We start from the raw sequence: 13,338 nt of genomic DNA on the forward strand, positions 1-13,338 counted from the left end.
CACACACCCTGCCAGAAACCAAAAATGCTTGAGAAACAGCATCCACTTTGAAGTGTTGCTCTCCAAATTCCCAGCATCTCAGTTGTGCAACTGTGGGATGTGCTGTGGAAACAGACGTGATGCGCGAAGGGAATCCAGCTTACAGGACATTCACCACTATGAGCCCTGCCTCAACCAATCAGTGCTATTAAGTAGTTTTATTATTATTATTATACGTGTTGATTCTGTTTTATTTCTAGTCTTTCTACCATTTATGCTGATGCTACTGAATCTGTCAATGTCCCTCTTTGGGATAAATAAAGTATCTAATTTGAAAGGAGATCAGTCTACTATTAGTAATATAATGGCTGTTGGTTGTGTTAATTGTAGGCAGCAGTGACTATAACAAATTTCACTGAACGATAAATTGTCCCAGAAGTTACTGCAATAAATTATAACGTTGTTTTGAGACCATTTTAAAGTAATATAGTGGTGGTGGCTTAATAACACAAGAACACATTCTCAAAGATCAGTAAATGTTAAGTTGTAAAGAAGATTTCACCGATGGAAATGGAAAACATTTTAATATAATTCACCCCTTCATCCAAAAGTCAATTCGCCATGTCAAGAACAACTAAGGTACAATCAACCATCCACACAGATTTATATTTAAACACAAAACAGGCAATGTGAATATATGGAAATAATGATGACAAAAAAGAAAACAACATATATTATTTCTGTAATGATACAGCACTCTACTGAATTGATGTACTTCATTGTACTGAGACAGAAAATTATATTTTATCATTTTCTTCAAAGTAAAAATGGATCTACTCTCTGTGGTATCTTTACAAGATTTGTTCCACAAACGGAAATTAAGCATTTGTTTAGTTTTGACTTTATTTATTTCTTTTGATTAGTGTGAGGACGGACGGCCGGCCCAAGGCATATGCGTATTAAGCAGCTGCTTAGGCCCCCCGCACCACCAGCGGCCCAAGAGTCCTAAGCTAGGATAATAAAAAAAAAAAATATTTATATTTAAAACAACACTGAATAATACAAACTAAATACTATTTCACATGGAAAAGTAATTTACTACAGTTGCTACACAAATAATGGTTAATTTCTTCCTGTGGACAGTTCCTGCCACTTTTGGGGAAATATAAGATATGAAACTTGTTCATTTGTTTTCTGTAAATGCATTGTTTATCAGTTAATGTTATGTGAAAGTAGTTTAAATAATATGGTACAATTAAATACCACTGCATTTCAAAAATCCAGATAACTGTTTTTAGTTTATTAATCAATAGCCATTATAAACACTGGTATGATGTCAGCTAATAACAAATCATGCTAATGACAATTGGTATCTTTCACATACAGGGTAGCTTTGGGATGATAAAACATCTTGTATTGACATGTTAGTATAAGAGGGCCACCTACTAAAAATCTGCTTAGGGCTCCAAAAAGGCTTGAGCGTACGGTCGGATTTTTCCACCAAATGCCACATTTTGCAGAAACCCAAAGACACGACTGCAGTACCATCAGCAGCAGCACAAACTGCACAGAGTAAAGTGAAAAATGAAAGAATTGGAAAATCTCCGCTCCCCTCCTGTCTTGGCATTCAGGAGACGCTGTGTAATGAGGCTTAAGTAACACCAACACCTGTAAGCTGCTTTTCCGCTGAAAAGAAGCAGAACACGTGTGACAAATTCAACAAAATAGCGAGCCATCTTTGAGAGCGCAACAGTCTGGCTGGGAGATGCATTAGGACACAAGGGGAGCTAATGCAAGATAAGGAACATGAATCATCGCGCGCGCTCCATCGGGCCGACAGGAGAGCGGCTCAGAGACCGTGGGATGAAGACAAAAATGATGAAATGAGAAAAATATTAAATCTGACAAGATATTATGCAGCTACGGAGAATGTTACGAGTAAAAGATGACTCAAAGCAAATGTCACAGGATCGTGAGCGGTGAACTAATCCAAAGCTTATTTCCTCCTCGTTATCATTGTGGAATTGGAAAACATTTGGTGGGATGGATTTCACACATGCTGCCAAAGTGTGGATCAGCGTGCAGTTAGACTGTCATAACATTGCTTGTTTGAGTCGTCGGCGTGTTCGCTCCAAGTTCGGCTCTGACACGCCGGCTCTGCTCCTCAGCAGGAACATGACAAACAGAGTCAAAGCTGCTGGAACTGGTACAACAATAAGAAACTGGAACGCGATAAAATGAGTCTCGTAAAATGATCTCCTAATATTTCAAAGTCAGACTTTACGGTGTAGAGGAAAGTACACCAAGGCTATCACACCTTCTCTGACACTGAGAATTAAATTAGCTTCTCTTCTGACCTAAAAGGAACAACACAGAGTCAGCACACACCTTCAGTGATCAGGCTCCAAATCTGGATGCAGTGACGAACTCTGACCTGGACATTCATAGCCACATAAAGACAGTTACCACCTGAAGAACATTTCCACGATTAGAGGACTAATGTCTCAGGAAGATTTAGAAACTCATCCATTCATTTATCCTTAGTCAAATTCATTAATGCAACAGTGTCTTCACAAATCTGCCTGAAAAATAAATCCCCCAGCTGCAGCTGATTCAGAACGCTGCTGATGGCATTCTCACTAAAACAAAGAAAATAGCGTTCATCGCCCCTTTTTCTAAAATCGTTCCACTGGCTCCCTGTAGCTCAGAGAACAGACTTTAAAATACTGTTATTAGTTTATAAATCACTGCATCCCTTAGCACCAATATACGCAGTAGCCCATCCTCACAACCAGAAGCAAACATGGAGAAGCAGCATTAAGTTTTTATGCTCCTTCAATCTGGAAGAAACTTTCAGAAAACTGCACAACAGGCGAAACACTGCATTCCTTTAAATCAAGGCTAAAGGCTGTTTGCTGCCTTTGATTAATAATAGCTAGAAAATATTTTAATACATTTCTGATGGCATTTAACCAAATGCATGTTTTGTTGCTCGTTTCATAATTGATGTTTTCAAACGATGTTTTTACTATGTAAAGCACTTTGAACTGCCTTGCTGCTGAAATGTGCTATGCAAATTAACTACAAAAAAATAAATAAATTAAATTTTTAGTTTAAAAAAAGCGAGCCTGAAGAGCGACGTTCTTAAACTAATGAGCATCACTCAAAGTGCTGGTAATTAAATTGTCTCCCACCTTTAGCAGCTAAGGGATTACAATGTTTTAATTACACAGCACTGAGAAAATGGCTCAGTGATTGTGTTTGCTCATTGTGCGGCAAGCTGATATAAACCCAGATGCAGGATTTTAAAAGCATAAAATTTACTTGTTGCTTGACTTTGATCAACTTTTGTCATTTATTGTAGCTGTTAAAATCAAAGTCAAACTCAAAGCAAGAAAATAGGATGGTGATGTTATCTACACTGCTGTGAAATATGTTTTTTTTTTTTTTAATTGCCACTAATTTTAACTGCAACAAAAGATCAATATGAAATTCATTCTTCAAATTTTGATTGTATTTATTACAGAAAAGGTTTTCTAAATCACAGGTAAACCTTTAGTTGTGTCTCTGTGTCAATTAGTTTATTAGAGGGACTCTGAAGTTCCTGTCTGCATGCTGTCTCGATGCTCAAATGGCAACTTTGCCATTTGAGTCTGTATGTTAAACCAGGAGCAAATCTAAAACAAATCATTTCAAAAACCAAATTTCTAATTTTGAACATTTCTTTATGAAATCTTCAGTAAAGAAGCATTATGCTTATTTTCTTTGTTCTTAACCATTGTTTGTTTCTGCTTTTGCCATTTGATGCCAGTCAACTCATCTGAACTTATGTATGCAACGCCTTCAATTTGTGTCCAAAACAAACACACAGATATTTGGTCCCAAGTCCGATCAAACCCTTCATTACTACGAGCCAGGACGCTGAAACGGCAGACTGCTTTTTTTTTTATTTTTATTTTTTATATTATCTAGAAGAGAATGTGGCTGTCTTGGTTTGCCTCCAACCTCTGAAGCCTCCTCCATCAATTAATCAGCAGGGGTATTTTTAAAACAAGTTGTGCCAGAACTTGATGGACTTTAAAAATGCATTGAGCGCCGGAGTGGTACAGCTACAGCTGAGGAGACTTGTAGTGGCAGAGGGAAAAAAGTAGAAGGGGGTGGAAAGAAGGCAATAAGCTCTGGCAACAAATGTCGAGACCAGAGGAGAGGACGCAGACAGGAAAGGAACATGCAGACGAGGTTATGAAAGAGAAACACGGAGGACGTGAAGGGCAGGGATAAGATTGAGACAAGCAGGAAGGATGCTGTGAAGTACAGTAAAACAAAACAAAAAAAAGATGGTGAAATGCAGCGGCACAGAGGGAGGAGACAACACCCGACTGTGTGAACAAGCAGTGGCAGGATACTTTAGTGCAGCTATTTTTGAGACTGGAGGTATCCTTGGGGTGTAGAGGGAAAAGGATTTTTAAAAAATCAAGATCGGTTTGATCTCGTAAGGATGGACCTGCCTTCACTGCTGACTTCATAACAAACACCCAAACATTCAAAAGCCATTCTAATGCCACTATGAAATAGAGATACGATCGGGTCTAAAAAAATCCAACTTCACCCAAACCTTCAGGCAATGTATCCTAGCCCATTTTAACTCTACTAAATCACTTTAGTATGATGTTATTTTAATTACAATTTTGCAGCTTTGATTTTAGATAAACATTTAAAGGAGCAGCATTACATGTTTTCTAGCCACACAGTATCACTTTGTAGCACAATCAAGTAACCATGTTATCTTCAATTGTATATGTCAAATGTGACTTACAAGAAATTTGGCTACATAATTTACCACCTTGAAATTGGGCCCCTGTCTCTTTAAGAAACTTATTCTCTTTCTGAAACTCAGCCTTCAGAAAGTTAACATGTCAACATTTTTACCAGCACTGCACTGGGGAGGAGTTTGTACAATAAGCTAAGTGGATGTGCAGTTCCACCAGATATTTGCTAATTGTTGATGACTAGTCTGAAGGAGGTGAGTGGGGAAGTCGTGGGGGAGACGGAGTCTGTGAGAGAGAAACTTGATAGCTTGAAAACTTATGTCTGAGGAGGAGCTTCATCCATGAAGGTGGTGCTGCATCCCTCCACGTGTTTTGTACAGCCGAATGGTTGCCTTGGGAGATTCAAGGATTTCTCAAACATGCATGAAAGAATCAAAGCAACACTACAGGTTTGTTTGATGAGGAAATAACATAACATGATGTAAAGCAAAAAAAAAGCAGCTTCCAGCTCCACTTTGTGGTTTGTTGCAGCCACATGATGAGTCAAGTACAAATTTTCTGGGATGTGTGATTGAAAGCATTCTAGCAGAGCGGAGTTGTGTCTGCATGCAGTTCACTGAGCTTGTCATAGTTTACTCACTTTGTTTCTTTGGTTAAACTGCTAACCTGTTGCGTCTATTCTTAGACTATGATGATTAGATTAACACAAATTTATATTGTGTATTCTCGTTTGGTTTCCCCTCTCCTGTATGCATTGCAGGCTTATACGACACAAAACCCAGCACCAGCCGGCCTTTGAGCAAATAATTTTTGATGGATTTGGGTCGGGCTCGTACCAAAAATCTAAACTCTACTATGAAACACATAAAAACTTTGGCTATAACTTTTTTCAAAAGAACAAAACCAATGTCATGAAGCTCTTTTCTGAAAGGATTTACCATTTTTCCTTCAAATGTCTGATATCCAGCCAATAAGCTTTCTGTTGGCGGACAGGAGAGCTCTCTGATAAGGAGAGCGAATTCCCTCCCTGTTAACACGACACAGGTTTCCTCCATCTGTTTCCCTTCTAAAGATGAGCTTCGGATTCAGCACAGCAGGTGCTCTGTGGGCACAACGGTAAATACACACATGCACACACAGCACAATGGCACCCACCCACCACAAAGCCTGGCTAAGCCACGCACAGAGTGAGGAACACTCATAGCTAAGCTGTCCTGCTCTTTGTTATTGTCCAGACAGACACTGAGCACATGGATAGTGGGCCGCAGCTCAAGAAGGCAGGACTTATTGAATAAGTGACATTCTGTCACAGAGTGACCAAAATTATCAATCCATGTATTGCTTGCAACAGATCAACCAAAGTGATGTGGATTTGATGAAGCTAAACAGAATGACCCAGTCAAAGTTCACACTCAAATCCAACAATCTTTGGTGAGACTTCAACACTGACATTCCCAGACGCTCTCTGTCCAAGCCGACTCAGACTGGGAATTTTTCCAAAGAAGAAGAGAAACGTTGTAGACTCTAGATGCTTGAGACTTTTCAGATTCTTATTGTAAACAATTTTCTTTCTCCTTCACAACTATGAGGTGCATCGTCTTTATTTCAGTGTTTCTTTCTTTTAAGACTGCAGTATTTGTACACTATTAATTTTATTCTGTTTTCATACACCATTTCTCTTTGTGACTCTCCTCGTGATTCAATACTCCAACATTGCTGTTCCACTGCATGTCATATGTTTGCACACTGGCAATAAAGATTTTCCTTTTCCTTTCTTATTGAGTCCCATAAAAACTGAATAAAACAAATTACATTTGTAATTGTTAAATAAAGAGAATCTGAAAAGTTTTTAAGGCCATGAAAACTTTTCTAACACACTGGACTTTGAATTAGTTTTACATGAGCAACGGCGACACACTTGGTTTTATTGGCCGTGTCCCGCCTGAGGTCAGCACCCCACAGTCCTTTCTCTTTATCACTAGTTACGCAACTTGTGCCTTTTTAACCAACCGTGCAACATGATGCTTATCTTCCGGCAGGTTTTTGTGTTAAATATAAACCCATTTCCATGTTTTTGTCTTTCTCAGCTCCATAAGGGATTGTCTTTTGTTCAAATGCCCAGAGTGTCAGGTTGGATCAGCGATGGTTATGTAACAGTATGAAGCAAAAACTCTATATTTGGTTTTCCTCACAATTAGTTCTCATCACAGTACAAGTATGTATAAAACAAACCTATTGTTATTTGCCATCTATAATGAAGCAGTTTATGTTTGACAATACCAGTAATGATTTAATTTTTCTTATATATGTTTAGTATGTGGATGCTACCCATCATAATCCACAAACCTGCATGTCCAGACAGATTATCTTGACTAGAATAAATGTTTTCCATTAAATAGTAAGGTTGACATGATCATTTTTATGTCAATACTACCTAAAGAAATCTTGCTAAATTGTTTTCCATCTACAAAATGTCTGAACTTCTTACAACAATGAAATGTACTGATATGTATTTCGCTCTAGGGTGAATTGTATAACATATGACTATGCAAGAACTTTTTTGCCATGGGGGTCAAAATGTCTGTTTTTCCCCATACTTAATGATAGGCAACTGTTTAATCCTCTGCACACACATTGTGAGAGGCCAGGACAAATCTTCATCAATGTAGACAGAGAGTCTGCATAAGTTAGAATCAGATCAGAATCCTATGAGCTGCACTGGACAGGTGGCATAAGTTGCAACACTCATGCTGAAGACAGGGTGATACTGAAGGTTTGTTGAGTTAAAGTCACATAGAAACTGAAGATATAATTTATACATTAGTGTTTTTCAAGTATGAGACTCATAGGCTGGAGATGAAACGAACTTATGTTGACATCAGCATCGGCCCTGAAATTTAAAAAAATTCTAGATCAGGTATCGGTGACAATTTGATCTAATTCTATATTTTGTGCCCTGAATGAGGTCATGCTTTATTACTTATGCTACATTATATTTGTAATTTCAAATTGTACTTTCTCAACCTTTTGAACGAAGGTTTGCAGCAGATTATTTTTACACATTTGACCAACCTATTGTCTTGTCATTTTCTTTCTCATTTGTTTTACAATGTTTGTTTTACTCCTAAATGCACTGACTAAACAAATCAGGTTTTTACATGTTTGACCAAGCTTGTCAGGTTATTGGTGTATTTAACTGTACTGGTGCAGAGTTATTAAATACAGTTGTAATGCAGTACATTTTGTCTGTCTTTTAAAAAATAAATGTTTTAAGTCAATTTAGCACCGTTTTTCTGTTGGATCGGTATCGGCCCATACTAATTCTCAGATGCCTGTATCGGTATCGGAAGTGAAAAAGGTCGATCTGTGCACCAAAAGCAAAAGTGCTGCAGGACCCAAAGTACTTTATAGCATCACGTGAAACAAAACAGAGATGAGGAAAAACAACACAGAAGACAAAGCAACAATGAAGTCAGCAGCGCCATTCTGCTATATCCTCCCACTCGTCTCCCACACAAACCTAACAAAAACACACAAACAAGTCATTTAAGAACTGTATTAGCTAGCATCTGACATGAGTCAGCTTGTCCCACATCTCAAACTGCGTCCGTTTCCAACTTGGCTTGTCAGTCCAGCATTCATTAGATTGTCAAGTAAAAAAACATCTAAATTTTTGTCACAATAGCTTTAGCAAAAGTTGAAAAGCGGCCTAGTGACTTGTCAGCCAAATCTTAAATCATAGACGAATCATCGCAGCAACACTCCGTATCTGCTGCTGCTTCATGCCACATGTAAGTGATCTGATGAGTGATTCTGTGGGTGGCGCTTCTGATTCAGCTGGTTGCATCTACACTGTACTGTTCTTGTACTTTCCATGCTGTACGCCGGCTCCTCGGCCTACCTAGCTGTTTGTCTGTACTTTGAAGAAGTTAATGCATTGAGGCAGCTGTCTATGAGGTGTTTTATGATTATAGAATCATCCATATCAGCAACAGTGGATGTGATACCTCTGACCAAGAGGCTACTTCCAGGGTTAATCGTAAAGCTGATCTGATCTGACTGGATATAAACAAAGTCTTAAACTTCTCTTTTAAAACATTAAGTTGTGCTGAGATTTTTGCTTTGACTGGTGAGATGTGCTCTATCTTCCTGAATTTAGTGAGCAGCAGTGTTGTGGATCAGCTGTAGCTGTCTGCTTGTTTTTTTTTTTCCAGTAGTAATCAATAAGACTAAAGTTAATCTCATGGATAGGTTTCTCTAGATCTTGCTGCAACATTCGTCCTTTAATCCTGGAAATGTTCCTAGGGAGATAGAAGACCAACTTTTTAACTGTCTCAAAGTGACTCTGAAGGTTCAGAGACGCATAAAGTGACCATCCTGTGTTTCCTGTTTCCTTTACATGAACTGAGGCAAACAGGATTTCTTCGAACATTGACTTCCTACTTACCTTGCTTTCAGAAAGGCCAAATTTGTTAAATCCATGACTTTAATCTAGTCCTGTTTACAGATTTCTCCACTTGAGCTTTGGATTTTTGTAGCATATGTAGAGTTACTAAGAAAATCTTAGCTGATTCTCTGATTAACGCTAGAAATGACGTGTTAGTAAATCCATAACCACATCTTTTAAGGTTTTGGTGGTGCTATGTTCAAACAGTTCTATTTTGGTGTTAAAAGCTTGTGATAATATTTTATAACCTAATCCTGCTTCCAAAAGGTTTTTTTCTCTTCATGCTGCTGTTTGTTTGATGGACAACACTGGATTTTATTTAGGTGTACCAGTACTAAGGAGATGCAAACTACAGATTTTGAATTTTCATCAGTAAAATGTATTCAAAGCAATTTGTAATATTACTTGCACTTCAGTACTAGGCATAATTTTGTCTTGGTCCATAACATAAAATCAAAATATGCTAAGTTTGAGCTTCCATTGTATCAAAAATATTCCTAAATTCAAAGGGTTTGGACCATTAAGGTAAAACCAGAGACTTACTGGGAAGTACAGCAGCAACGCCCCAAACAAGATGGTTTCCAGCAGGATGAGACCAGACGTACGGATGCTCTGTTGAAAAGGAAGAACAAAAAGAGCGTTCATTAGTACATGATGGGAGTCAGTGAAAGTTTGAGTACTCTGCAACATGAGAAGTCTCAAGAGACTAATCCTGTTTGCAGAGTCTCTAATCCAGCTTTTGTTTTTGCAGAAAAACAAAGTATTTTTACAAACATTTTAATATTTAACCTACTGTACGGGCTTCAGTGTTTTGCACATTCAACAACTTAATTCTTAAACTCTGCTGTCTGAAATCAAACCCTCCGATTCAGCCCTAATGAGTACCGATTTGCATTTCAGTTTCTTTCCAGGCAAAAGCAAAAAAAAAAAAAAAAAAAAAAAGCAATAAAAAAAAAAAAAACAAACAAAATAATTGCCTGTTTCAAAACAAACAACAGAATAAGGAGGGTTTCAGAAAATATATTTATTTAACGTGTTGTGTTATCTTGAAGCAGCATGGGGGAGGGAGTCGGGGGGAAATATATTTTTCTGGGTTGCATTTAATTATCCATATAAAACTCACTGAGAACTTTGCTGCTGTGTGATTCTAAAAGCCCCCAGGGATGTTTTTTTTTTTTTTGTGAATTGAAAGGAAACTGGGAGATTCTGAGGGAATAACACAGATGATCTATAATTAGCTCACTTATAAAAGTTCCAGCACGTATTTGCCTGAAGGCTGGTTGGAGTCGAGCTACACTGGGAGGATCTTGTGTTTAATTCATTTCTGCTGCCAAAGAGCATCTTATGCAACAACTTGAAACAAGGCCTTATGTGCAGTGGAAGTTAAATATTTGTGGATTAGAATAATATTAAAAGTACTTCATAAAGACCCTTTGTTCTTTAAGCTAAGGATAAAGCATTAAACACACTTGGCTCATCGTATATTCGTCTTAAACTACATTCATTGCCGTTTGCTGCTCACTTCTATGTCTTTTGATTTGACCTTCAATTAGTCGTTTTTGATTGCCCTTAACTAAGGAAAGTGGGAGGTTGATGAACAGCAGAATGACAGCAGATTTGGAAACTTTAATAAAAACTCTTTTTTTAAAAAAAGAACGAGTAGAAAAAGGTAGACTTCTGATGTTGAAATAAGTGTTGAGATAAACGATGCCATTTGTTCTGATTAGCCTCTGTTTACTTGAAAAGTAAGGAGAAGTGATGAGTAGAGGCAGGAAGAGACGCACAGAGAAATCAGCTGGTGACTGCAAGGGGCTGATTTTCAACTTGATTGACCAGCTGTTCCAGAGGGGGTTAAAAAAGTGACAAAACCGTGAAATGTTTAAAGTAATGTCGCAGGATGCATAGCATTAGATGGAACCACTAAAAGGAAAACTGTATTTTCTAGTTTGCCGTTTCTTCAGGCTGTGAGAGAAAGCAAGACTTTCAACAGATAACAGCAAGGCTGAATGGCATGTAGCAAAGTTGCTCTTTTTTATATATTTTTTCTTTTTAAGCTCTCAGCCTCTGTCTGTCATGATACATTTTAGATTCAGAATTGTTTGGAAATGTCTGCGGTAAGGTAAGGATCTATATTTAATGTCCAAAGTGCAGCTTGGTGACTGTTTGCAGGCCTCAGAACAATTTTCATTTAGTGAAACAAATGCAGATGGATACTTCTTGCTATTTTCCCGGGCAAAATTGTCACAGAAAATTTCAAATGCTGAAAAAAGGTATTTGTCTTTTTCATTTTACTTTCATTATACGTTCACAAATGTCCAGCATTGTTTCTCAGTGATTATTTATTAAACCTGGTTAAATACAACAATAGTGATCCATACACAGTTCTTTTTGCATAAATTATTTTTTTTCCAACCTAGCAAAATAGAACACATTCAGCACCCCAAAATTAGGAATCTGTCCGCTTTCCTTAAAAAAGGGAAGAAACCCTCAAAGACCCTTTGTAGCTCTTCTCTATAAGGATTTATAGATGAGTTAACTGCCTAAATCAAGACTACTTTGTTTCAATTAAATTATTTTTTTTGATGAGAAGGTAAAACAATAGGAGTTATATAATAATCAAATTTTTTTCCCTCTCTGATACTTTTCAGTTTGACCCATGTGACAAAATATTTGGACTACTCCAACGGTCGACATTTTGCAAAATGAACACAGAGGCAGACACTACTATTTATGTAATGCTAGCTAACTTAGCCTGGCCATTGCCTTCCAAAGCAATATTACGCAATTCTCATTTCCCTTCATTGCTCCAGCTAGATTTCTCCCATTGACTGTGATTCTTCAGGTAGAATTTCAAAGAATCAGTGATCAGACGGAGAAGTTGTGAACGATGATGTCGATTTTCTGTGCTGTTTATAATTGAAGTTTGCCTGTGGCGGAGGAAGTGAACAAAGTTGTTCAGTCCATGTTGGCCACGCCTCCAAATTTTGAATCAATATTTGACAGCTGCCTCATTTGAATTGACGTAGGCCATTTCCAGTTAGCTTCATAAAGTCCAACTGGCACATTAAATACATCACAGACAAACCTTAGTGAACCTCAACAGAATCCACGCCTACAGCAAGCAATTGTTTCTTAATAAGCTAAAGTCCAGACACTCTCAATGAACCCAAACACAGTACAAGGGTGCTGTTTTTTTACCAGGCTAACGCTAATCATGCCAATCCCTAAGACTGTAAAAATAATATGAAATATGAACTCTTTATTCTATTGTCTATGATTGCTCTTGATGTTCATCTGCTCCTGATATATATAATTAATGCAACTCACCGCAGGAAGGCTAGGAAACAAACAAATCCGAATTTACTTTCATCATAACTGGCAGATCAAACTTTGATCATGGAGCCTCCAGTTGTAAACCTAAAGTCTGATCTTTGACTGTATTTAAGTTCAGCTAAATTACCCAAAGCAACATCTGAAACAAGTGGAACAAATGAAATATAGTGTTTATCAAGTCTGAGGACTCCAAAGCACTTTCTGATGTAATCATTCACAGCCCAAAAGAGTCGCGTGACGAGTCAGAATGAACTTCCAGCATTCTTCCCCGACACCCTGCTGTCCCACTCACCTTGTTCCTCCTGAAGTGGTAGACCACCAACATGCTCGCCAGGTCCAGCATCATGCACAGGCCCTGGAAGGAGGCCACGGCGAGCCGCAGTCCGCCGTTCTCCTGCACCAGGCAGGGGGTGTCATCTTGGCAGTACTTGCAGCCCTCTCTGCACGGCAGACACTTGTTGGACATGTCAGACGTCTCGTCTCTGTAGGAGCTGTGCTCCCGGTCTGAGGGAGGAAGGACACGTTGATCATTTCCTTTAAATCTCGACAGCTTTACTTCACACATGCTAATGAGGTTCATATTCCATCACGTCTCATGGCTAATATACAGTAGGATTTTCAAGGATTATAACTGCATTTATTCTCAATCTACTGTGACTTCTCCTAACTGCTAGGTTTATCAGTTCAGGAGATTAAAAATTATTAGCCCAATAAGTCCCAGAGCCTTGGGCGATGATTAAAAGAGTTCCGTTTTTAATTAAGCAGACAAGGTAACAATGGATGAAAAGAAGATAAAACACGATGACACTG

The 13,338-nt window shown here is 38.2% G+C and overlaps 1 protein-coding gene across 1 annotated transcript in view; it reads right to left on the reverse strand.

Annotated features, from left to right (window-relative positions):
- LOC129362059 (probable G-protein coupled receptor 158) overlaps positions 1-13,338 on the reverse strand; it is a 71,049-nt gene that overhangs the window by 26,837 nt on the left and 30,874 nt on the right. Inside the window, exons 4-5 of the mRNA XM_055033381.1 lie at positions 12,821-13,032; positions 9,739-9,807 (exon numbers count right to left, since the gene is read on the reverse strand). Coding sequence (XP_054889356.1) covers positions 9,739-9,807; positions 12,821-13,032 — 281 coding nt within the window. The remainder of the gene's footprint in view (positions 1-9,738; positions 9,808-12,820; positions 13,033-13,338) is intronic.

The sequence above is a fragment of the Poeciliopsis prolifica genome, unplaced genomic scaffold (genome assembly GCF_027474105.1).
Source record: "Poeciliopsis prolifica strain line A6 unplaced genomic scaffold, Auburn_PproV2 SCAFFOLD008, whole genome shotgun sequence".
In the NCBI taxonomy this organism is placed as follows: Eukaryota; Metazoa; Chordata; class Actinopteri; order Cyprinodontiformes; family Poeciliidae; genus Poeciliopsis; species Poeciliopsis prolifica.